Genomic DNA, 26,763 nt, shown 5'->3' with positions numbered 1-26,763 from the left:
ATGCCAGAGCCTGTAAAGAAAACAGGTAAGGATCATAACTGACAGACAAAACTAAGAACAGCTTGACAGGAAAAATGTGAGTAGATTATGTATTCTGGAGAAATGGCATATCTCAAAGGAAAAAATAAATAGACAGGAAAAGGAAATTTTATTTTATTAAGTTATAAATGTAAGAGAAATTGAGTGATCTTGAAGAGAAATCACTAAATGTTTTGATAACCCTCAGCCACAGAATTTTCTCAAGAGACTTTGGATGAGGAAAAAATAGAGGTGAAACGCATTTAATTCTCAGATGCTTTTAATTTCTCATTTCCTTTTCTAGTCACCTTTAGGACTCTGAAAAAAAAAATAAATAAAGGCTTGTAGTGTCTCTCTTGAACAGTTAAATAGTATAAACTTCTCCTGCTTTTATTTTGGGTTTGGAGTTTTTTTCCCCTGACAATTTGTAGAAGTATTATTGCCAAAATTTAATGGTATTTATTGTGAATGACATCTCTGTGAAAATGAAAGCAAACAGTACCTCGTCAGAGTTTATTCTTTCTATTTCTTTCAACCACTGAGAATAGGACTCTAGCAAAAAAGGCTGTTGCCTTGTACTGTGAATAATACATGTAATTTTTTTTCCCTCCTTCATCCTTTCCCCCTGAGCCAGAAGATAACTAGCCCTTTTCAGGAAGCCAAGGTCACAAAGCCACATAGAAAAATGCCAGGAAAGTATTTCAGATTTATGAATTTTTTAATTAAAAATCTTCAAATAAGGAATCACTCAGATGCTGCCCACATAGAGGAGGCCTAGAATAGGGCGCAAGGTGCAATGGATCTAGTGTTTTGAGGAGGAAGAGAGCCTGGGAAGAAAAGGAAGAGGCACTTAACTTCAGGACACCTGCAGAGGAAGACACCTCAGGAGCACTTTGCATCCACAAGTTTGGAAAAAAAAGCTGACAAAATCTGAACTAATGATTGTTTGCCAAGTGTGAACATATTCAATAGTCAGGCCTGGAGAAACTTGTACTAAATCTGGGATTCTCCACTTTAGAGCTGTCACTTCATTGATGCCAGTGCACACCCAGAATCACCACTACCTGAATGTACAGTACAAAGTGCACACCTTTTGAATAATGTGCAGTTTCCAGAGTTAGCCAGTGACAGCTGTGGAGATTTATTAATAATGGCCTTTGTGCTTTGCAAAGGCCTGAGCAGGCATTGGTCTCCTCTCAGTTTGGCCAGTGAGACAATCTCCTATGGTCACAATAACAAAAGAAGAACTTGCTAAGGACCTTCATTTGACCAAAATATTTGAAATCAGCCACTGCCAGAGGCAGACCCATTACACACCCAGAGACTCCCCCATTACAACCTGCAAAGCACCAAAGCATGGTTAACTCCAACAAGATTCTTTGTGTTCCCTCTGTATGATAACCCTAAAGCAACAGTGGTGTCAGCAGTCCTTCCATTGTATTACAAATATAACATCATTTCACGTTCATAAGGCTACCATTTCTAATGCAAGTAGATTTGTATATAAAAAAGAAATACATATTAGATTCTGTAATTGTACACATAAATGTGAAAATATAAGCTCAAAGGTCCAGTAATCACTCCAAAAATGAGAAAATCATACTCATATTCTGCTTTTAAATCATATGATTTTTAATTTTTATTGAAATGTCTCGTTGTTGTGAATGCAGACAAAAATAAATACAATAGAGTAGGCAAAATTTGACAGTGACACCTTGGCATTATGACTCCTGATTTCTAATTGTTTAACTGCCTTTTAATTAACATTTTCATTCTCTGTGGGTGAGAGGCAACGTCTCTGTTTGTGAAGATGCCCACTTTTGCTGGCTAACGGTGAAGTGTAATTCTATTCCAACTTATTTCTCCGGAGGAATCTAACAGGTGTCTAACATCACTAGTCCTACACAGTTCTTATGAACAAACCAGACCAAACACTGGGATTATCACAGCAGGGGGAGGAAAAGCTCTTGTTACTCCTCTGACCGAGACAGAACCAGTCACATGCCCCACAACTTTTAGAGAGGATCTTCTCAGTCTCCCAGGAGACACTAATCCCATTGGTTTTCTATTTCATGTTGTTTATACAACTCAAGCCATTTCAAGATGGGATAATGCTGAGCACCATCTCAGGAGGGCCAAATAACCATTGGGCAATTCATACTTGGATAAATCACAATTCCTGTCTTTCACACACCATATAGTTAGATTACTGAAGAGTCCAAAGAAGTCCCTAGTCTGTATTAATGAAATTTGTGCATCTGGTGTAGAGGCAAAAGAAAATTCTTCATGTCAAAGAATGATCAGAAATATTCTGCTTATATCTGCTGTTTTTACAGGGCTTTTAACATGTAAAATGAAACAAACAACAACCACCAAAACACACCCAAAAAACTAAATAAACAACAACAAAAAAAACCCACCCACCAAAACCCCCCAAAAATCCCACCAAAAAACCAAAAATCATTGAATAAACCATTAAACTTAAAATGTTGTGGTGAAGTAGATTTTCCAACAGATATTCTTTCACTTTCAACTGCCCAACTAAAATACTTCAGGATAAAGCACTCCCCTACTTAATTCAAGACTGCCAAAAGAATTGTCTTAGCATTCTAGAAAATCTACACCATCCACAAGAGCAACAGAATGTATAAGACCTGTAAGAGTTTAGTGTCAGAGCAAACAATCAAACTTTGAAAAGCACCACTTTTTGCAGGATTCTGTTGCAGAAACTTTATGTTCTTCTCCCTTTGATTTAAACATTTCATAGTTTATCTTTGTTCAAAAGTTCACTATTCGGAAATTTTGATCGTTTTTTTTTTTGTTCTGAAAATTCAGAAATGTTAAAAAAACCCCAACCATTTCCCTAACAATATTTTATGACATTAGGATGAAATAGTTAATTTTTTAAACACCAAATTTAGTGGATAAATGGGACTTAATGGGAAGTGTGTGCATTTTTATAGCTGGAAAAGGAGAAGTCTATATTCCTCACCTTCTCTGAAAATCAGTCAGCTTTTACTCACATATTTTATAGACTGGGGAGTCTAGATTTTGCAGTTCTGATTAGGAAATTTTGTCAAGTATTTACAAATAACTTCAATAATAATAACATTCAATATATTGAGATAATAATAATGTTGCATAATGAAGAGTAAACTGCAGAATTTTAGTCTGAATATGAGATCATTCTTTCACAGTTGCAAGCACCTAGCACAACAAAGTACTGCAAACTTCTATGGACCACAAGAATGTAGAAAAAACTCTAAATTCATACAGACATTGTTTCCTCTTTTGTAAGTTAAGATTCAAACCAAGCTGAACATTACTATTCCCCTTTTCCAGAAAGTGTGATGGCTGCAGAGAGAGAGGTGACTGATTAGTGAAACTATTCGTTGCCTGTTGCTCATGTTGCAGGAATTTGCAATCTCAGCTGCTGAAGTAGGCAAGGAATGATAAGATTGAGTCTTTCAATAGCTTTTGGATCATGGAATGATTAAGCTTGTAATTGCAAGAAGCCACTTAGGTCCTGACTGAGGAATGTGCAGCATCTTTATATAGTTCCTCAGAAAGGAATTTACAGGCTCCATTACTGAACTCTGCCTATCCTCAATTTGGCTTTTAACTCAATGGAAAAGCAAATTATATAGAAGCAAAACTAGACACCAAGTGTAAGCAAAGATCAATTTTCAACATGAAGTCTTAACAAATTAAATAATTACAAAAGCTAATACTGCTTTTTGTGATATTATTAAATATATTGACCAATACATATTTTAACACCAAATACAGAAAATGTGCAGTAAGATAACTGAGCTATGATTATTTTGTCTAATATCACTCATCACAAATTTCTGCTGTAGTTTCTAGCATCTGCATTCAACCAGATACATTAGATTTTCCTCAAAAATGTATACCTTTAACAGGTTTTATTTCAGAAAGGCATAAATATCATCTGAAAATGTCATCTACCACTCTATGTAGTTAAAATCACTCTTGTAGAAAACACATTTCTTGCTCACTTTAATTTCACATAGTTCACACATACTTTGAAATTCCAGTATTTCAGGAATAGGTTTTCAACTGATGCTTGTGACTCTAAGCCAGTTTATTTAGGGAATGTTGATAGTAAATGAAATTATTTTGGTAATTTGAACGTTATTTTATTATACACCTTACCTCCACTTTTTCTGACAGTAATAACAATATGAATTGCTCTTCTAGCTTCTAATACTAATTTTCATTCTTTTTAGAGATACAACAGTACTTAGCAGCTGCCTACTAACAATTTAATGCTGTACAAAAACAACAGGAAAACAGTCTCTGCCTCAAAACACTCATAAAACAAAAGCCCTGTAAATAGATAGTTCAACAAGAGAGTAAGGGAAACAATTATTAGTACAATAGATAGAAACCCTGTAGTAGCTTAGCCATGTCTTGGGGTTTGCATAGGAGAGTATGAAAAAGACTTGAATCATAATAGTAAACTTGTTTGATGATGGATGTTAGAAGGACATTGCTTCAAAGCAGGTCAGAAAGTAAAGGAGAAAGCTTGAAGGTGCTAGTATGAAGATTTAATAAATGGCAGCAGAATGAGGCAGAATACTAGTTTTGTTATTTTATTTAGGTGACTACTACAGAAAATTAGTTTTAGAACTGAATTATTTCATTCTAGTTTAATTTGGCCCAAAGAAAATGTATTTTATTTTTCTTCATCCTCCTGATTGAAAGACTTACTAATAAATTTTCAAAATGCAATCTGATCACAGATCTCCAAACAGAGGTTTTTATTACTGACCAATTAAGCTGTAACTTGTGTAACATATATAGTGTTATGGCTGATGTGTACATCTTCAGGTGTTTCCAGAGTTTTAGAAGATGCAAGTTCTGGTAGCTGCAGCCTTAAACACCAAAATGTTTCTTCAAGATAACTGCAGACCACATACAACTGTTTCCTCTTCTGCCTGGGGTAAAATTTGCTGGTTTATGTTACTCAGAAGTTATGTGATTGTGTTTGCATTATGGAAGCTAGAAGTGATAAGGAAGACCTGGGTTATGAGAGGTGAAGTGTTGAAAAATGGGTTAGTACAAAGTGACCCTAGCTCATTTTCTTTTATTAGCTTCACATCCCTCTTCTCTCCCTCCATTAAATCCCCAAAGCAACACCAACTCCATCCCCACTAAACAGACAGAGCACTGACAACACTTTCTGTCTTCATCAGCACTGGTAACTCACATGGCTCTCTGCTCTCTCTCCGGAAGTGCCATGGTGTGCCACTACTAATGTCACTTTTCTCTCCCCCTGTGCTGGATGGGTAAGAGCATCCCAGGAATCAGAGAGTTAACACAGTGGGCAGCAGAGGACATCAGGTGCCCCAGCCCTATGGATCCTAACTGCATGGGCACCTGGAGCCTGGATAAACGCAGGACAGCATCTGAGATCTGTCAGTGGCTGACACAACATCACACAAGAGGTGTCACAGTCACTGGGTTTTCCACAGCCTCGTGGTGGTGGTCATATTCAAGAGTATGGGATGTATATATAGAACTCAGAGAGGTATACCTGGGTAGAAGCCAAACACTGAAGTGAGAGTCAGATGGGGAATGTGTTTTTGACAAAAGCAGGCAGAAGTGTGGTTCTCAGGACAGACCAGAAGTCTTAGGCAGTGCTGTTTAGGAGTATTCCTAATGAGGAAATACCTGAATTGGATTGGTATAACTGCATGAGAAAAAGAAAACCTCTGGTCAGCTTGGATTTACACGTTACTTGAAGTAGCAGCAGCAATGAAGGGGTGGGGAATAACTGAACTCTTCATCCTGCTGAGCAGCCCTTTTTTTCCCCAAAAGGGAAAAATACTGTATTCTCTTCACATGCTTGTTCAACAGTCTCTCTTCTGCAGCAAAGTAATTTCCTGTAAAATCTCCAGCCCTACATCTTTAGTTTTCCTTTGCAAAAAGAGCAGTGAAAGATGAAAGAGAATACAGCTGGATAGAGAGAAGCCACTCTGAACACTTCCCCTGACTGAATCTCAAGTACTGGAAAAAAAAAACTCAATTAAAACTCAAGTCTCCTTTACCAGTGAAAAAGTGGGTACCCAACAACTGTTCTTGCAGGCCTTTGTTCTCATGGGAGATTTTGGAGTTTATCAATACTGTGCTTACCAGAACTATTCACAATCATTTTAAGTTGGAACTAAAGTGAGTCTTTTGGCAGGAAAGGGGGGAGGGGAGGAAATATAAGGAGCATTACTTATAAACTTCTTCATGTGTTTACATTTCCTAAAGCCAGAAATCTTATGTAGGGGTAGAGATTTCTCACTGTGTTCTCACCAAAAATTTTGTTCTTGTTGAGTCATCTACAAAGCAAATGTAAGAAGCCTAATCACTTTACAGGGTGTGCAGCAGATCACAGAATTACTTCCAAGTATGCGTGTCACGAAACCCTGACACTGTAGGCTGGAACCTTTACAAATCACTTTGCTGTTAGGTAATTAATATATTTATAGATTCTTTTGTGCTTAAATAGAAGAGTGATGATGATAATAGCACTCAAAGACTGAAAACATGCCTCTTTGCTGCTTTGTCTGTAGAATCGTAGGGAAAGGAGCCAGCTAGTCAGTAGTGGAGTGGGTGCCAGAACTGACCTGTCTCCCCACTGTGCAGCAGCCTGGCCACCTTTACAGGTGTTTTGAATCCTGCATGCCCAGCCTGCTGTGTACAGCAACTCTCCTGAAATTATTCAGGAAACATTGCATCAGTGCACACCCTGCCCTGCTGTGTTATTTACGGAAGGGCAGTACGGTATCAAAAGGTGTGCAGCTGGTAACAGGCAGCCCACTGTAGGATACTAGAGTACATAGTCCTATCTTCTACAAAGCACTATATTTTAAAAGAACTACTGCACCAGATTAGAAAAAACCTCAATTACAAGCATGCAGGAACATTCCACTCCCAGGGGAAATTTTCCACACTTTTAACAGGGAAGGAAAGCATGCAGAAGAATAAAATAGGAGGTAAGTCAAGGCTTTTCTAGGCTCACTGAAAACTAAAATTGTGTTTTCATCAGAAATATAAAATGGAGGGGGGGAAGAAATTGAAAAAATATAATTTGGGGTTTTATATAATGAAGAAAAGCAAAATTCAATCTTTACTAAATTCTAAAAGTGTAGTTCATATTTTAACTGCTGCTTAAGAAGGTTAGAATCCTAGCAAAACAATGCAAGAAGCATGAATTGTGTTATGACTGAAGACCAAAGGCCATCAGATGAAATCTTTGCAGATGTAACTCCACTAAGGTCAACTAAATTATGCAGTTTGAAGACATGCCACACAAATAGAGATTTTATAAAAAGAATAGATGGTATTATTAATAATATACCATTTACATGAACTAAAGCACTTGTTTGAACATGAATATAAGCTTTTTCTTTCAAAACATTTTCATGCCATGTTCCTTTCATTTTTATAAAGCAGAACTAAAAGTTCAAAGCTAATTATAACCATTTTTGTGTTGTTTGGAAGAGTTCTTGTGGCTGCCAGAGGAGTAGAGCCATAGGCAATTTGCCACAGAGGTGACTGATAAAATTAGATGTGATGAAATTACTAGTATTTTATAAAAATGTAGTTATACAGGGGTGAGTCAACAGAAAGATGACAGAATGATGCATGAAAAACCATGCAGTGTATGAATCAGAATGTTAATTGCTGGTATTTTTACACATGAACATAGCTCATGGCAATTAGCAAACAATAACAGATTTCATTAAGACAAAGAACATGAGCATGAAATGAAAAACTTGAATCAAAATAAGGATTAAGGAATAGAAATAAATAAATAAATCAGGTTGAAGAAATTAGTAAAACAAGTTACTTTACTAAAACCTAGTCTTGAGGGAGATTAAGATACTCATGGATCAAAATCATGATACTTTGCTTGTTTACAGTTTCCTCTCTGCTGTGGTAGTTCAATTGCATATGAATTAAAACATCATTTGGTTTACGCTTGTTCAGCCTATATACAAATAATGTCATTAATTCTCCTTATAAGATTCCTAAGTATTTCTTGACACATTGAGGAAATATTTTAATCAACACCTTGAAAGTAATTAGAAAACTAATTGTTGTAGAGTGCCATGTAGGCAAGTACTTCAACTTTTAATGTTGAAGTAAACTTCTGAATACAAACAATTAATATCATTTTAGCTGGAATGGAATTACAAGGGTCATCATAGGAATGTGAATTCCTTTCCACTAAAGCCTTGATCAGTCAAAACAGAAAGACTAAAGATGAACCATTAATTCCTTGTGGTGTATTAGGGCACAGGTTACTGCACAAACTGCGGTGTTGTGAAAGAACAGATCCTGATCCTCTGTAACAACTGTACTAAGCAGCTGTTAGGACAAAATTAATAATTCTATATGAAAGTGCATGGCAAATTAATGTAGACAGCTAGATATGTAAGAATATATTGCATGCTGACTTGCCATAGACCAAAACATTCACTTATGAAAAATCAGAGCTTAATGTGGGGAAAAAGAAAGAGGAAGACAGAAAGTGACGTGATTTTGCTATCCATTCCACTTTATTTCATGACAACGTGGAGGAGATATGACATCTCAGTGAGACACAGAACTTGATAAACTCAAAGACAATTCCACAACTTCTCTGTGGAAAGTGTTGTAATTTATAACTTGCATGGGCAGATGGGAGAGAAAGGAGACAGCTGCTGCAGCCACAACAGCTGACTACACCAGATATGCCACAACTGCAAAACAGATTTTAGTGAGTCCTCTCTCTTTTTTTAGTTTCTGCATTTACCAAGAAGCCAAAGACAACAGAGGTGACAGCCGGAAACACAGCTGTGTTTGAAGCAGAGACAGAAAAATCTGGCATCAAGGTGAAATGGCAGCGAGCTGGCACAGAAATTACTGAAAGTGAAAAATATGTCATCAAGACAGAAGGCAACAAGCATTCACTGACAATCAATAATGTAGGAAAAGAAGATGATGTGACATATGCTGTAATAGCTGGAAGTTCCAAGGTCAAATTTGAACTCAAGGTCAAGGAACCAGGTACATAATTTCCTATGCAATTCTGGTTTAATCAGTATTTCCAGTCCCACATGCAACCTTCACAGATAAAACCCATGGAAATTAGCCTATTATAACACTGCAAAATTTCTCTACCAGCAATACATCTGTTTTGCCCAATTATTTGAAGCTTCTAATTCATATTAAGCTGAGGAATACATTTCCAGTGGCTAAGACATCTCTTTCCAGGTGTCAGAAGTCCACAGAGAAGAGATCATAGGGGAAATGTCAATGTATATCTTTAGAACTCTGTCAAGCTTTTACACTTAACTACTGAAAAGCAAAGCAAAGCTAATCTAACTCTCAACCTGACCTAAACTAAGATGCCTAATCTTAGGACTAGAAGTTTCTTATAATAATTTAATTTAAATACAAAATTGTAACAATTGACAAAACACAAGTTTTACTGTAATGTTTCTAGAAGTCCATGCATTCACCAAAATTGTCTCAAAATCTCCTGCTACCAAAAAATGCATATTTCAAGAGGGGCTTGAATATGAAGAGTAACCTTTGTATTTTTTGTGTATTATGGCAGCTTGGGGTCCCAGGGGTCTGTCCAGCCCCCCGCACAGCCGCTGCGTAGGTGTCCTGGATAGCGCTGTGCTTTATCAGCTCAGCCTGTCTGGGCCCTCGGGCCAGCTCCCAGCCGCAGGTGACTTAGCGAGCAACTCTGCAGTGATTTCAGCTCTGGTGAATTCAGCTCTTAGTGATTTCGCTCTGTGCTCGCAAAGTGCCTCGGCAGACGCAGGGGTGGAGAGAGGAGAAGGCTGTGTGGAGTTCTGCAGCGGTGTCTTTTATTGCAGCTCCTGCAAAGGTTTCCAGTGACAGCTCTTCTGCCGAACTGGGCAGAAATGGGAATTTATATAGGGTTATGGGGTGTTGGAAATTGTCCAGTGGCCAGGGTTGAGAAGAATACGACCTATAGCCTTACAGAGAGATGACAGGGGTCTGAGGGAGGAAGAGGGGCAGCTCTGGTCCACTCATCATGACTCTGCATTTCTTATCTTAGGCAAGTGACCGCCATGGAGGCCTTGCAGGGCCTCTGCCTGCTACAGTGTATCTCCCATTATTAATACCTTTGTACACATTAAAAGACCAGTTACATGGAAGTTTCAAAAACTTTCCCAGGCTTTTCCTGGGAATAAATATAATGGGTCAAATTCCCTGGAATTTTCTCGTGAAAAAGCATCTGAAGATGCTTAGGATAGATGAAATTACTAATTTTTTGATACATTTTGACCTTCCAGATCCCTTTTCCGCTCTAAAATTGTATCCGTTTACCGCTTCTGGTATTTGACTTTTTGCTTTTCAACTTGGTGAAAAGCCTCAAACTCACATTGTTTATATCACTTCCTTTTCTTTGCTATCACTGTTTGTTCTAGCAACATGATGAGACCTTGTGAGACCTTCTGGTCAGCTGAAAAGAAATGGAGGAGTGTTTAACATGATTCAAGATGTCCTGTTCCATATGCAAAGACAGGACATGACAGATTATGTGTAAAGGGAAATCCTGGTATGGATTAGGACAACTTGTCAGCTGTCAGAGCACGCAGAAATATGGTCCTGCTGACTAGCTCATCCTGAAAGCAAACAGGTCCATATTGTACTCATTATATTTTCCTTATTGTCTTTCAGGTTAGTTCCATGTAGAGGCTGATATAGGGAGAAAACTTGCAAGTAATGCTATGGAGTATAGTGGAGTAGAGTATGTAATGTTACAGAGTAACTGGATTGCCCATTATTATTTGGAAGTGGCTACACTACCTACAGAGAAAAAATATCTTGCTGCAACTGATCTATTTCAAGAAATTCTACCTCCCTCCATCTGCTCCAGTTGCTCACTCCTACTCCATTTTCAGACAATTCTGTCTTCTGTATTGTGCCAAATGCATTTGCCTAAATTTGTCTCTGAGGTCATGGTTTAATTGAGAGGATACAAACTTCCATAAGCCAGGGGAAGACATTACAGATGGATTTTTAAAATACTTTGTTCATATTGTTTACTAGCAGTGTCTAGAGCTTTTTCCAAGCTGCACACAACAATAGCCTTTGTAACATTACATTTCAACAGCATCGTTAAATAAAATCTCATGAATAAGAAAACTGTTTACAAATATAATAACTACATCATTTTTCATTACCTTTTCTGTTTAGAAACTGACAATAGTTACTTTAGTTTATTGACATTTGCAACAAATAATAGCATTATTCATCACCTGATGAGTTTCTACACATCAAGACAACAGAATTTTAAAAACCAGGCATCAATACTTTCTGAGCTCAGCAAAAGAAAAAGCCTCATCATCCAGCTTCAGTGGGCCCCTTCTGCTTTCAGCACATCCTCTAAGCTCTAGGAAACAACAGCTAATTTCTCTGCATTTCCTAAAATATATTAAAGGCTGTTCTTTTGCAAAATTTCTTCAAAAAGAAAGAGGAAATAGACTTTCTTTAATCTTGGCTTACATTCATTTCCAGAAAAGAGTGAGATAGTAGTCACTCCTGCAGAAGCTGTTCCAGCCCCAGCTGCCTCAGAGTCACCTGCTCCACCAGCAGAAAGCAGCCAAAACACAGAAGGTAATAGAGAATTAACATTGACATAATGTCTGGTTTATTAGCAGAATGGAAGAACATCTACAGGGACTCCTTAGTGTGAGATAAAGACAGTAGATGAAAGCAGATCATAAAGAACAAGGAATCTCAGAGGCAGAAGAAATCTACTGAGAAACTTTTAAATTAATTAACTAGTTCACTATATAGTTTGATGCAAAAAAAAAATCTAAATAGTAATTATGATGTTTATTTCAGTTTCATCTGCTGAAACACAACCAGAAGAACCTCTGGACCCCATTGGGCTCTTTGTGGCACGACCACAGGATGGAGAAGTTACTGTTGGTGAGTGCATGTTAGCAAGTGAAGTTTGTATACTGTACCTGTTGCTTGACTATTAGTTCTTCAAGTACAGGGTGACAGCAGGGATACAACAGATAAACATAACTGATAATCTTACTTTAATCTACTTCTCCTGCAAGGTGGAAACATCACATTCACTGCCAAAGTTGCAGGTGAGAGCCTGCTGAAGAAGCCGTCAGTGAAATGGTTCAAAGGAAAGTGGATGGACCTGGGAAGCAAAGTGGGGAAACATCTCCAGCTACATGACAGTTATGATCGAAATACCAAGGTACAATTGGCAGAATAGGGTTCTCAGTCTTCTAGGTACTAATCTTTAATCTGAGGAAAATATAAACTGAAACAGGACTGTTTTGATATTAAGGTACCCAAAGCAACACACAAGGCTATACTTATCCACACAAGTCTGTGTTTTGACCACACAGACAAGAGACAAGCTCTACATACAGACTTCTTCATACTTTATCTATGGTGAAATGAGAAAACATCTGGAGGACTGGAGGAGTAATTTTGCACTTTCTACTGCAGGATTCCCTTCATCTTCCTCTCAAGAAACTTGGTATATTTAAGAGAAAACAATCAGACAGCTATTTAAGCATAGTCTATCTTGGTCTTAACAGGTCAGTCATTCTGCTATTAGTGCTGGAATTCATTGCTCTCTTGGATTGTCTAGACTGCTTTAAGTAGCTGAGTAAGACCCATTTTTTACCAGAAATTTGTCCAAAGGTACCTGAGCAGGAACACGAGTCCGTACCACGACTTTGTTTCCTCTGTGGAACATGAACCACTACCACCCTCTCCTGGATGGAACTGGACAGGCTCGTTCACATTAGCCACTCCTTTCGCTGAATTCTGGCATGTTCTGCATACGTTCTGGGAAGAGGCTAGAACTGCTTGGTGAAATCTTTATTTCCGTTTCCAATGCACATGCAATTAGTGTATGTCCCAGCATAGTTTGCTAATGCACCTTTGTATCCTCAGGAATACCTGTACTGACAGCAGTCTTCAGCTGTTTCTACTGAATTGGGGATTATAGGTAATTTTTTGTTACAGTAATGAGTTGGACACTCACAAGATTCTTAGTTCTAAAAAGACACAAAGACATAATTCATCCTTTGTGTATTTCTCTCCATATATTCCTTCTCTTTCACCATTTCATTTTCTAGCTTAATTATTGTATCATTGGTGTCTCTTCTAGGTGTACACCTTTGAAATGGAAATCATAGAAGCAAACATGACTTTTGCAGGAGGGTACAGATGTGAGGTGTCTACCAAGGACAAATTTGATAGCTCTAATTTCAGCCTGACAGTCAATGGTAAGGTGAATTCATTCCATCTAATTTTTTTTTTTTTCTCTTCCTGCCCCTGTATTTTTTTCCTGTCCACCAACAATTCTTTCTGGTACATAATGGTTACTAGACAATCATAGACCTGAAGTATAGACCTGAAGATCTAGAGAGGAGAATGGGATTGGGATCATTAGAAATACCACTTAGTTGTCACTCTAGTCAGAACTGTGATGCTCTTAAAGAAAGCACACACAAGGATACAAAACTGCCCACCTTTTCTCTGGCTTTATTCTGGCTTCAGATTCATTCTTTCATGACGTTTAATTCCACTAGAATAGAAGATAAATTCATTCTTATTTTGGCAAAAGTTCAGTATGAAAAAATGGATATTTTATGACACTATTGTCAATTCCTTTTTCCTCCTGATATAAATAAATTCAACTCATACAGAAGCACCTTGTAAGATAAAATTGCTTTAAGAGCAGATGACTCATTTTGCTTAATGCATGGTGCCACCCTCACAAGTGCTATACTGAAAAGTTTATAAAAATTGAAAAGGAAGTACATTTCAACATAAATTTTCCTTGAGTGTGGAAAAGTTTAAGTAAAATAGTATAAGCATGGACTGCCTGAAAGAGCTGAATGTTTGGACCATTTCTAGTTTCAGCAATTCTGTTGAAGGGGCTGCAACATTAACTTGTGTTCAGCTACCAGTGAACCTAATGTAAAGATAAAAGTTTATTATGTTACTTGATCAGCAGTGTTAATTTTTGTAGTTTCACTAGATAGGAACTCATAAGACTTAGGAGAAGCAACTGAGAACAGTTTTTCTCTCAGCAGCAGCAGCACCCCAATTTATACCAATAATGTAATAAAATTCTCTTTATACAACATCCTCAATTAAGTTTCTATACCTCTCTACATAGTTCCAGGAATTTACCTCTGCTGTCAGAGGATAGATTATAATTTATTATTAATAATAGTATTCAGTTGATGTCCAGTCATATTCTCATTAGGGTTTAAATACTCTTTGAAGACACTATTGAAATTAAATTTTTGCACCAGGAGAATTGACAAGCAAGAGATAAGATAGTCCATCAGGCTCCAGGTTGTTATGAAACATGAGACAGAAATAAGTTATCAAAAAAACCACTGGGTGTTGAAAGCTAATTAGTGAAGGCTACATGTTTAAAGATGATGAGTTAATCTTTCAATATGCAATTAATCACAATTAACAATATAAGAACTTATTTCTAAAAATATCAGCAAAGCAAAACTTTAGAAATAGCAGCATATTTTTGCATTTTGTTGACTTGCTTTCCCATTTTCCTTCATTACTTTTTGTCACATCAGAAGCACCTATAAGTGGAGACTTGGACATTCGAGCTGCCTTCCGCCGCACGTGAGTATGCACAGCAGAAACCTGTCTATATCAGGTTACACATCCTTGTGGAATTCATTACTTTCCCAGATAAAACTAGCTAAAAGCAAAGTTGTTGTACAAACAAACACAAAGATACAGATGTCTACTCAGAAAATATTTCTACTATTAAAATACTATACAACTCCTGGAAATCACCTAAGAGAGTTTGGACTTTGTACTAGCGTAATAATCATGCTTGTCTTCAATTAGGCAATCCATAATGTGTATAATTGTAACAAGAACTTCAGCACCTTTTTTCCAGGCCTGTAAAGAGCACTCCAGATACAGACCAATAGAGATGGAAAAGATACTGTTTGATGTTGGTCTTGATTTTGTCTGGCTTGAGGAATTACATGTACCTTAGTACAAACATTTGCTAAACAAGGAGAGTGGATTTTGGTGTGAGCTCTGTAAGGAGCTGATAACATTCCTGCAAGCATTTTGATTGCATCTGTTTTCCTGTTCTCTATCTATATTATATGAATGAAGACAATGATATTGTGAGTGGTGAAAACTCAGGTAGTCTTAGATATTAAAGACTGGTGTTGGAAAGGCCAGTCTCCCCCCATCTTTAATACTTTCCGAACTGATGTCTCTCTTAATGGAATAATGTTCCCTTCTATTAGTAAGATTCACAAAATTGGTTGGATTTTTTTTAGTGTTAGACATTAATATGTGCTCTCTTTTCCTTCATGTAATAATAAATAACTTTATATTTTAGTTTTTATATGTATTTTTGAAAAGTTACTAGACAAGAATATTCTGACATCTCCATGGGACACAAATCATCTGTGGCAACTCTTTGAGTATTTCTCTATAAATCCTATTTTTATATGAGAATTTTTCTAATATTTATCACAAAGAATTAAACAAGGCTAGCAGAATTTATCTACAGTTAAGTTCATCTGTAGGTAGCTCACCAGCCTCATTGTAAAATCGTGGCCACTCAGTGCATAACTGCATTATGTTATTTCACTGCAGTGAAAGGAGAGTTTCTCTTCTTGTTAGCGCAATTAAAAGAATTCTGAATCAGATCGAGGGGAGTGCAGTGTGAGCAGCTTCAGGCTATTCAGATTGCCAGTTTCTCCTGTAAGAATGAAGCCAGATTTTGAACTGAACTGTTTAAATCTGAAGCTGTGTCTTTGATACCCTCACTCAGGAGCCTAGCAGGAGGGGGGAGACGGATGACTTCAGCCTTTCTCAGGTAGTCACTGACTGTGTCAGCAGACAAACTTAAGTCTTACAATGAACTGTCTCTCTCTGCTTAGGAAAAGAAAAAAACAACCCCACAGAATTAAGATGCAGCTTAAATTTCAAAGAAATCACTGTTTATAATGTGTAGTATTTGTATGAGATTAATACATGCAAATAAGGAGTAATGTAAAACAAAAAAAAAATTAAAAGATAAGAATATAAAAGGATAGATAAAAACAAATAAAGAAAAGAGTAGCTTGGTAGTTCAGTGAGAGGCAGATTCATCTAGAGAAAACGCATGTGTTTGGCAAGTGACATCTTCTCACCCTTGTCAGAAGGAAAAGGTAACTTTAAATTATATGCATGTCTGCCCTCTGTACTACATATTTTCCTCTCTATTGAGCACATTGTGGTTAAAAATGCTGCTGCTCACAGAAATGTACCAACACAACTGAAAATCTGTTGTTTCCTGGTACACTCCTTATCATATTATCATTAAATTTTTCACTCTATGCCTTTTGCTCCTAATGTTTTCTACTATAGCAAAAACAGGAGTTCTGAGATTAGACTTAACTATATGCATGTCAAAGCAGTTATTGGTCTTATTCTTCAAAAAAAGCTAAACCTTGATTGCTGGTCTTTCCTGAAACTTTAACTACCACTTGTGAAACAATAAGGTGAATAGTTATTCTCCCAGCTGTAGATCTGTTTTACTGAATATTTGATCACAGAAAATCCTTTCCAAATTTGGGATTACAATAGTTATTTTAATGTACATTTTATGCCTGCAAACATGCAAATTCTTGTGAAAATAAGGCCAAAACCACACTTCTCTGTTTGAGCCTTATGCCCAGGAAATTATCCTTTCCAGTACTGTACTATTCTGAAAGTAACCAAAGATGTGAAAACAGTATTTTCTTAAAGAAAAGATCTCTTCTCACAGCATATTTCAAATTACACAGATTCTAAATTGTTATTTAACCTTACATTGTCCAGCAGCACAAGAAGCTTGGCACTTGTTTCTGTTTTATTTTTTAACAGTACTGTTAAAATGCCCATCATTTTTCTGTTGAGGCTGTTTTCTTACTTCTAAAAATTCTTGTTCCTGCAATACTGAATTTTCCCTACACTTTGATTTACATTCTATAGACAGAATGTTTTTTTCTGAAGTAACTAGGACTGTGTGCGGACAGAGACAACATTATGGTCTACAACTACCACCAGTACAACTGGAAAGAAAAAATTCTGCTTATGAAACAAGAACTAAATGCAAGGTGTTGCTTCTGGAAGAATATGAATGCTGTGAGATGGAATCACCAGATTCTTGCACTCAAGACAACAGAGATGTTAAAGAGCAGCTGGCCATTGATGATAGTAGACTGGCTGAGATGAAGAAAATACATTTAGGCTTTCTAAATCCTGTCTGAATGCAAAGATGACCTTTTCTTTAGGAATTAAATCTAAAGAAGAGATTGTAGTGACTTTATGCTGTTTCCAGAGTAGGTCAGTATTACAAATGTTCAGAAGCACAGCTAAAACCCGCTGGATTCAGAACACCAAAATAACATTGTGCATTCCATCTGAGTCCACCATATGCAACAGGCAGTACAACACATCAAAAAACTCCTGCCTGGTGCATCTTGTTTTCTCAGACCAACTCATCACAGCATTTCTTGTCATGCTGCTTGTTGAACAAAGGCATATTGAACCTCATCTCAGGCTGAAAGCCAGATCACAGAATTCCTCCTTCAACTCCCCAAGCACCAGTGATGTGACACTTTTTTTCAGTGTAATGAATCCTGGTAACACAAAGAGCCTCAAGAAACAATTACAGCTGGGATAATACTAAGGGTAAAACCAGTGATTTTAGACTGTGAGGCATTCCACAAAGCTTGATTAATACTGCCCCAACTGTAAGCAATAGCCACACTCCTAAAAGATAGAGGAAAGGGGGAAGCTTCTGCAACACCTATTATGTATGATAATGAATACATTCCAAATCAATATAATGACCAAATTAATACCCTGTATAACTTCATGATCAATTGGCACAGAAAAAATACAATTTCATTACATTTATTTTTAAACCTAAATGCAAATTAATATGAACACAGAGCCTACTTAAGTTACCTTCCATGTCAATGCACATTCTAATTCATTATAAACCCATCTACTACTTCCCTACAAAAATATGTCATCTGTATAATGCTATAGTCTCACAAGCTATTCCCATTTCCTTCTGAAACTAATTATGGCTTTCTATTACTGTACAGTACCGAGGGACACGATGATGGGGCAGAGTTTAATTTCAGCTCCCTACTGAAAAAAAGGTGAGTAAAACAATCCATAGACTTAGATAAATAAGGCTTCTGTTGAACAACTCTGAAACAACAGAACTGGAATAAGTGAAAGTTTCACAAACTCAGAATCCTTGTCATTTTCCTAAAGCAGCTCTAAATGGAAAAAGCATGACAGGTGATTATGGCTACTTCCTGAAATACACAGCATTTGCTGCATTTCTGCTAGGAGAGAAAAGATATATAATATATAGGAGAAAAAATAAAAAAGAAAAAAAGAAAAGAAATTATCTTTCCCAAGAGAGTAAAGGCCTGGACTCAGGTAATTACATGTTTCCAGCAGCCCTTTTCATGGAGGCAAGGGCGGGGATTAAAATACCTATTTATAATGCTGCCTTATTAAGAACCAAGATTTTTTATTAGATACCTAAATGTAACTGTTACACTGTTCAACTATATATTATCTTTTACATAGATATTCTATTTTGCATAAATATGACAAATATGTTTTACTCTTCCAACTGTAATTCGCATTTCTTTCTGTTACTTTTACTTTCACTTTTTTTTTTTTTTCTGTAATTTCTTCTCTAATGCTCATCTTTCCTTGATGTATCTGTTTTCATAACCTATTTACTTATGCTCTTCTCTTTTTACCAAACTCTTAATCTGAATGTTTTGGATTCCACTGTTGCCAACAGAGAGTAAGCTTTCTATTTAATAGTATTATAAATGCATGGATCAGACAATATAAGAACCCTTTGGTTTGGAATAATGCATGCATCTTTGTCTTCTTTACGTGTAGAACATGACAAAAATAGTGTGAAAGACAATTATGGACTGCTAATTTCTGAGACAGAAATTCTTTTAAACAGTTTTAAGGTTAAAATTAAGACAATTTCATACAATCAATGTATTTCTCTGAATGTCCTTTGGCTTTTACCATCACTTTCGTTCATACAACCAGTTCTAAAATTTCCTTGAATTTCCAGATTTTCTCAATAACCTGCTGCTTTGTATTCCTTTTGTCACAGTATTTAGAATCAGAAAAATCATTTGCATAATATTGTTGCCTATCAAATAGATGGTGAAGTTTTGCTTGCTTCTTTCTGTTCACTGACCCTGGCCACTCACTCTGTCTTTCCAGCACCTGAAACTACTATAAAAACTTGTCACTTAGATTCATGTTTTGCAAGTCTAAACTTCCTTAGTTTAAGTTTCCACAATCAACTACTTGGATGAATGTTGTGAATCTGTGTTCACTCTCTGCTCAGGCAGTGGTATCACTATTTATAAAAACAGTTTTATCCTCACAAAGAGTACAGCATCATGCTGAAATAACTTCCTACAGAAGGCAATAAAGCCACAATAGCCTCAGGTTACCTCACTCAAGCTTCAGTGGGGCAAACAAGGCCACATGTGCACAAACCGCTGTGTTACACTCCATGCAGGGCATCTGTCCATAGGTGAATCCTGGCTTTGCAGCAACACCAAAAGCAAACACTTCAGGGGGACAGGCAGATCAGACAGAAAAGACACCTATCCAACTTTCTATAGCTGACATTGATATCTAAGTTTCTTGTTCCAGCATGAACCCAAATTGTTTTAAACAGTCTCTAGTTTCCATAGAAGATGTAAGGCATAAAGCAGTTGCTTATCTTCTTTATTAAATTTTAAATAAATTAAAACAAACATGAAAATATTTGCATAATTTCATACAGGGTCTCCAGCTGGAATGAGGTGCTGAGTACTAAGAGCCCCTCTCCTTGTGCCTTTCTCTTTTGCTCTCATAATTAGTTTTAAGCAGTAATCAAACTCAAAACAGCAATAACAATCTAAAGTATTTACAGAATTGTTAAATTTATTGATCTAACTATTCATTCTTTGTTAGGCTAGAAATGTAATTTATTAAAAGAAGCTTATCAATTTCACTGGATTTTAACAGTGTTTCTGCCATTTCTTGAATTACAAATCTCTGCCTAGTGAATTTAAGAACATAAATTCACTGCTCCTAGTTTTTTTTTCACAGCCACTTCAGAAGTAATTTGTGGACTCTTCAGGCTTTGCACACCTCAGGTTGAAGACCACTTATATTAATGAGAACAGATAGGCATAAAATCTCATAATGGAATGAAATAATTCTTCATTGAAATAGAACAGGAAAAGGGATCTCATGCAGGGGAACTCTCAAGAGCTATGCAGATTCAAACAGAATGGAGAATTATTCTTTTACCATTTCTGCTTTCTTACACCATTTTACAAGTGTCCGTCGATCCACAGGTAATGATAATGCTATAATAAATAGCTTCACTATAATAAAGAGCTTCATTTAACACTGTATCTCCTATCACTGTAATTTAATTAACTGGTGTTGACATACAGATGTCATGGGCCAAGGAGAGGTCATTGGGAAGAGGAAGGGAACAGCTGTCACAGGACTATTAAATGGGATAGTGAGCAGAGACCTTGAAGGAGGTGACAGCTGACAGAGTCCAATCAGTTGACAGTAACTGGATAGGAAGGAACCATTTCTGGGATGTACAAAACTATTTTTAACCCCTCCACATATGTTTAAAACATATCAGCTGCATATTCCATTTACAGCAGGTTCACTGAGCTGCATCTTGATGCCCCCAAGTGCATAGCTAACCTATGAGGTGATCTCTGTGAATAAGGATCCCCAGCATCAGGGAGAAGAACAGAGGAGTGGGAGAAAACTCATGAGTCCAAGTGCTCTATTACTTTTCATACACTGCTTAGTTTCTGTGGGTAGTGGAGGAGTACAGCTTCTCTGGGCAAACTCTTTGTCTTTCTGGGATCAAAGAGAATATTTCAACAAATGCAAAATAGCGAAAAGGAGTGCTGGGATGGGGAAAACTTTGCTCAAAGGCAAACACATTTTTTTCTTTCCATTTTCAGAACTCAGTTAAATAGAAATTACAGCATCTAGCTTTTAGTCCCATTTTGCATGAAACTCAAAAGCCTTTTAATTTTAAAAAATTAGTATTTACTAATAAGAGACTATATCCTTTCCTATGTTCAAACTTCTTATATTACATACACCAGAACAGTATTGCAAGATAAAACAATGGGATGACACTGAGTAATGGAAAAGCTAAAGCAAAAACTAGTGAGGTCTTCTCAATTGTGAGAGATATTAGACTCCTTTGGAACTCTTTTGAAATTGGAAGATTTTTCTCATTTTGTACTTAAAAATAACTCACACAAAACATTCTGAAATCTCCATGAATAGTCCTATCTGTAAATTTTCACATATAGAGTGTGTATATACAGACAAACCTATAAGTAGGCAGATAGAGAAATTACCAATATTTATATAATGTCTTAAGGAAGATGAAAATATTTTAATCTCTTAAGTCTTTCTAATTTCCTATGATTTAATATTTTTTTTAGATACAGTTTCTCCACAGAAGTTTGACTGTACTAGTACAAATAATTAAATACATATTAGAAACACTATATACCTTTAGTTTTATATAGTACTTAGTATTTAGTACTTATATACCTATTTTAATTTACGTGTATTTAGAAATATTTGAAAGCCACTCCTTGACATGAGGGCAACAAGCTCAAGAACTGCTTAGGTAAAAAAATCTTGATCTATGTGGCAAATAAGTTCAGTTTTCCTGTCTCCTGCTAAGCAAAACTAAAAACTATTTGTAGCAGCCTCAAATTAAATGATAAGTATATAGAAGAGGAACCCTGGTAAAATTTTTTGTTCATGTTGATGCAGTGTTATGGCAAAGCAAACACCCAGTATGCTGCTCTTATCATAGGCACTCCAAACTTCAGCTCCTTCTATCAATTCAGTGAGCGCTGGTGAGGGCTTCAGGCTTAGCGAGTGCTAAACCACTTTGAAGATATGAGATATTGCCTACCATATTTCAGCTCAGTCTCACTGAGCTGAAATAATCTTCTCTTGCTTCCTTTCTGTTCAAGAGCTACAAGGTGCTGGAAATTCCAAGCTTGGACTGCAGCACTTTATTAAACACAGTGTTCCTATTGCAAGCAGGCATTTTTTTGGCAATAAAAGGAGTACCAGAAATGTTTGGTTATATCTGCCGTCTGGATTGACTACAGTAGTACTGTTAAGTAGCAATATTTCTCACAAACAAATTAGACTCTTATTTTCCTAAAAAAAATGGAAATACACCCAGTAACATTCCACTTTTCTCTGCATCACCTGTTGCATAACTTGTCTTCTTGTTGTGGTTTACCACTGAACATGACTTCATTATAAGGGTGTGTTCTGCTGCACCAGAATCTGCTTGGTGCTGGTGGTAATCAGAAACAGCAGCCACAGGAAGTTCTTTCTCCTAAGAATTTTTAGTAAAATGCTACTTCTTCCATAATTTCTCTATTTACCAAAATGCAAACTATGACAGGCAAAAATGCCATGATGGCAGGAGGAAGTAGAGTTACTTGTTTCCCTGGAAGGTGATCAGCCATAAGTAGGAATAAGCAGAAGTGCTTGCACTCAGCATATAATTCCCACAGCGGAACTGTACGTACAAAGTGTGGGAGTGAGTTTCATTTCAGTATGGATCAGCATTTCCCTCAAGACCATTTCAGAGCATTTGCATGAATTCCTTCATCTCCCTACTACTGAAGCACAGGCATGTTCTGCTAAGGGTGAAGAAGAGATTCATGGCTCTTTTGTACTAATACATGCTGCCCTTTTTCTTGCCCATTGGGATGCTGCGTGTTTTCCCACACGGTTCTCTGCGTCGTTCTGGAGTACAGCAGCTTCCTGCGCCCTTCCAACCGGTAAGGTTATGCCAATTTCTTTTTCTGTTTATGATCTTTCAAACAAAGATATGATGGCAGATAAAAAGGAGCACCTCTCCCAAAGCCAGACAGCCAAATTTTCCCTTAGTTTTACTAAACCAAACATTAATTCTTTCATAATCACTAATTCTTTGGCTAAAATATAAAATAAGCAGTTCATTGTAAATACTGTCTTGTTTGCCACTACTCACCAGTCTCTTTATGCTTTATAGATTACTACAGACAACAATTTTCATCACAACAGATGATAAATGTCTTAATAACTTGTGATTCTTTTCAGTGAAGATAAAAATTGTCCTGAGTAGAAGAGGATATGCCTCTTATCCACATAAACTAAGCGCCTTTTTTTCTAAGATGTTGCCAGCATATCAATTTAGTTCCTTGCCTTACCATGTTCCATGCTTTGTTCATTGACCATGACAAGAAAATAAGTTTCCTTATGTTTCCATTACCCCTCATTAAGGGAAGTTAAAATGTATTTGTTTTGGTTGTTAGAAATAAACCCTTCAGGACAGAATTCAATTTTAATCACTATATATATATAAATAAAATTAAAACAAGTCACCAGGTTTTTTTCATTATTTTACATAATAATATAGTAAAAAGTTAGACTGTTAATTTTTTTTTTAAAGAAATGGCTTCATCAAGACAATATGTAGCTGCCAACCCTATAGCTTTCTTTAAATACTCTTAATAGCAGCACTCAGAGACTCTAATCCCTTTCGGCAGAGGTGAAGGAAAATCTGAATCACAATCTGATGTTGATGTCTGGGATATCCTGAGGAAAGCTCCTCCTACGGAATACGAGAAAATTGCTTTCCAGTATGGGATCACAGATTTGCGTGGGATGCTGAAACGCCTCAAACGCATAAAGAAGGAAGAGAAAAAAAGCACAGGTTGGTGAGATGCTTTTCTTCCAAATACAGTGTTCATATCTTCTTTACAGCAGGAGATACAAGATCATGAGAAATAGTAATTTCCTGTTCCAGTTATTACCCAGCCTTTACATATGAAATACTGATTACCAAAGATTGCAGCTACTCTGAGATACCTTGCTCTGAACTCTGGACATACTGAATATCCTCACTTCACCAGTCCCACAAGCTTGGCCCCTTATATTTCCCTGAACATAAAACAGCATCCCCTACTTGCCCCCCACCCCAGTTAGTCAGTATGTCAGGCAACAGTGATATATTTAAACAATTTAATTTTCATTGATATGATATCTTTGGATTTCTTGAGCCTTTTCCAGTCCTGTGAAGTATTAATTGCCTAATTGTAAATGACTTCTTAAAAAGTCTGGAACAGAGAAGGCAACAGCCTTCATTCATCAGTACTGAGAAGACCAAGTATAATTTTCCTGCATGGGCAGATGTAACTCTGTTTAGGATGTGTTGAAGTACATATTCACATCTTATTTAGAGTATTCTACTTTGCTTATTTTGCTTTGCAACACATGCTCGTCACCTACGTTTAGGAAAAACGGTACAGGATGAAGAACAGACAGGGTAAAAATTCAAACAGGGATGCAGAAATTGGGGAATGTTGAAGATGATGGTAAACAACATGAAAGGGAATAAAGATTTATTTCATGACCCAGAATGAGAAAAAAAAATGATAAGGCTTTGTTTAATCATTCTTTATCATAGCATTCCTCAAGAAACTGGATCCAGCTTACCAAGTAGACAAGGGGCAAAAGATTAAATTAATGGTTGAAGTTGCCAATCCGGATGCTGATGTGAAATGGCTGAAGAATGGACAGGAGATCCAAGTGAGCGGCAGGTAAACTAGAAATATGAGAACTCCAAAAAGGAATGAGCTACAGCTTGGACAAAGTGAAAAATCTAGCTTTTCTTAGAAAGAAAGGAATAAACAGGGAGAAATAGGAGAGAAAGGATCTACGTAGTGCTATGGCTCAGGGTCAGTTTGCTGCTGTCATAACTTTTTCTTTTTTCTTCCCTCTGCTCTATATATCTACATGTGGGACTGGATGCCTTCATCTACCAACTTAGCAAGTAAGTCCTGAGATTATATTCTGCTCTTGATGGGTATATGCAGGGTTCAAATGCACTTTCTCCTGATCTGGGATATATCTCGGTGTAACTTATATGTAAAACAAATTTCCAGTGATTTTGTGCTGAAGCCATTTTTAATCGTAGTCATGCTAGATCTTAGGACAGCATCCAACACCATTCACAGGATCACATATCACACTTGGAGGAAGATTCCCCACAATTTCCTATGCTAGTTTTTCAAACACTGCTGCTGTTCACTGCACCAGGATAGGACTATTGGGCTTGAGTTCTTACAAATCTTGCCACTGATGTCAGAAAAAGAGGAGGAATCTTTTTTTCTTCCAGGCAGGACAAGACAGTGACTAGGTCCAGAAGGGTTTTTCCCTGATAACTACATTTAGATTCTCTTTTCAGATATATTTTTGAGGCTATTGGGAATAAGAGAATACTGACCATAAACCACTGCTCTCTGGCTGATGATGCAGCATATGAATGTGTGGTAGGGGATGAGAAGAGCTTCACAGAATTATTCGTAAAAGGTGAGCAACGGTAGCAGAAAGAAATAGATCTCCCCTAACATTTAGCATTGATTTTCTGTCATCTACTCTCAGATTTATCTTACAGGAAAGGAAATTTGAAAACATATTAACAAATTCTGAGATCTATTGAAGTAGGTATTTTTCTTACAGTTAAATTGAGGAAAATTTTGCCTAACAGTAACAATGATAGTTATCATTAATTCTCATTCAGAAAGTTATTTGCATCTCAACAATGGGGCTAGAAACTTACTTTAAAAATTTGATTCCATTCAAGACAAACACATGCTCCAAGGTCTACAAGCAGATCAAATAATACAGAAAAGTAATGCCCCGTTTAGAAATTCAGAATATATATGAAAACTGATTAATCCTAATTTTTTTATTCCAATTCATGAAATATGTAAATTGAAAACTCTGATAAGGTGATCTGGCATAGTAAATTTTAAGTTCTAAGACAGAGATCATCACCATTTCTTTGTCCAGGGACTCTTCCTGTGGAGTAAAGAGTGGCGAAATCTACCTCTGGTCTCCACCATTTCAGAAAACTGTTTTAATAAAATTTTCTTTATTTTCAGAACCTCCAATCCTGATCACTCACCCACTGGAGGACCAGATGGTGATGGTTGGAGAGAGAGTGGAGTTTGAGTGTGAAGTGTCTGAGGAAGGAGCTACTGTGAAATGGTAAGGGAATAGAAGAAAAAACCAAAGCAAACCAAACCAACATGAAACTATCTTCCTCCATGGAACATACCAGGAGGTGTGGAATAAAAAGGGAGAACGCATCCTACATAATTGTTTTCATGAAAAGATTGTCCCTTCTCCTATATGTCAAATATTGAGGAGGAACCAAGAAGCAAAAATATGACACAAAACCCCAGATTTAGTATAGCTATTTTATAGTGTCTCTAGAAGTTCTTGCTCAGTGTTTACACTTCAGCAATGTCTAAGTATTGCCCAGACTAATCAGATCCATACTGTTGTGAGTTCGCTGTACTTTTTGAAATTTTCTCAACTGCAGTGAAGCATTTGGGTTTCTAAAGTATTTTTTCTAAAGTATTTTTTCTTAGGTAAAAGAGTTAGTGTCTCTCGAGACACAGAGGGAACACATCTGCTGTGGTGATCCTGCAAAGCTGGTCATTATGCTTATGCAGCGAGATGGATTAAGATGACAAACATTTAGACCATGGA

At 36.8% G+C, this 26,763-nt stretch overlaps 1 protein-coding gene across 1 annotated transcript in view; it reads left to right on the top strand.

Moving 5' to 3' along the window:
- The window catches only part of MYBPC3 (myosin binding protein C3), a 61,352-nt gene continuing 34,589 nt past the window's right edge, over nt 1-26,763 (top strand). Inside the window, exons 1-16 of the mRNA XM_053979937.1 lie at nt 1-25; nt 8,821-9,087; nt 11,581-11,679; nt 11,911-11,997; nt 12,135-12,283; nt 13,211-13,328; nt 14,655-14,703; nt 15,884-15,928; nt 18,192-18,248; nt 18,517-18,519; nt 22,977-23,000; nt 23,751-23,917; nt 24,671-24,803; nt 25,034-25,036; nt 25,451-25,575; nt 26,151-26,256. Coding sequence (XP_053835912.1) covers nt 1-25; nt 8,821-9,087; nt 11,581-11,679; nt 11,911-11,997; nt 12,135-12,283; nt 13,211-13,328; nt 14,655-14,703; nt 15,884-15,928; nt 18,192-18,248; nt 18,517-18,519; nt 22,977-23,000; nt 23,751-23,917; nt 24,671-24,803; nt 25,034-25,036; nt 25,451-25,575; nt 26,151-26,256 — 1,457 coding nt within the window. The remainder of the gene's footprint in view (nt 26-8,820; nt 9,088-11,580; nt 11,680-11,910; nt 11,998-12,134; nt 12,284-13,210; nt 13,329-14,654; nt 14,704-15,883; nt 15,929-18,191; nt 18,249-18,516; nt 18,520-22,976; nt 23,001-23,750; nt 23,918-24,670; nt 24,804-25,033; nt 25,037-25,450; nt 25,576-26,150; nt 26,257-26,763) is intronic.

Source organism: Vidua macroura, chromosome 6, assembly GCF_024509145.1.
Source record: "Vidua macroura isolate BioBank_ID:100142 chromosome 6, ASM2450914v1, whole genome shotgun sequence".
In the NCBI taxonomy this organism is placed as follows: Eukaryota; Metazoa; Chordata; class Aves; order Passeriformes; family Viduidae; genus Vidua; species Vidua macroura.
This window is presented reverse-complemented; position numbering and strand designations above follow the sequence as displayed.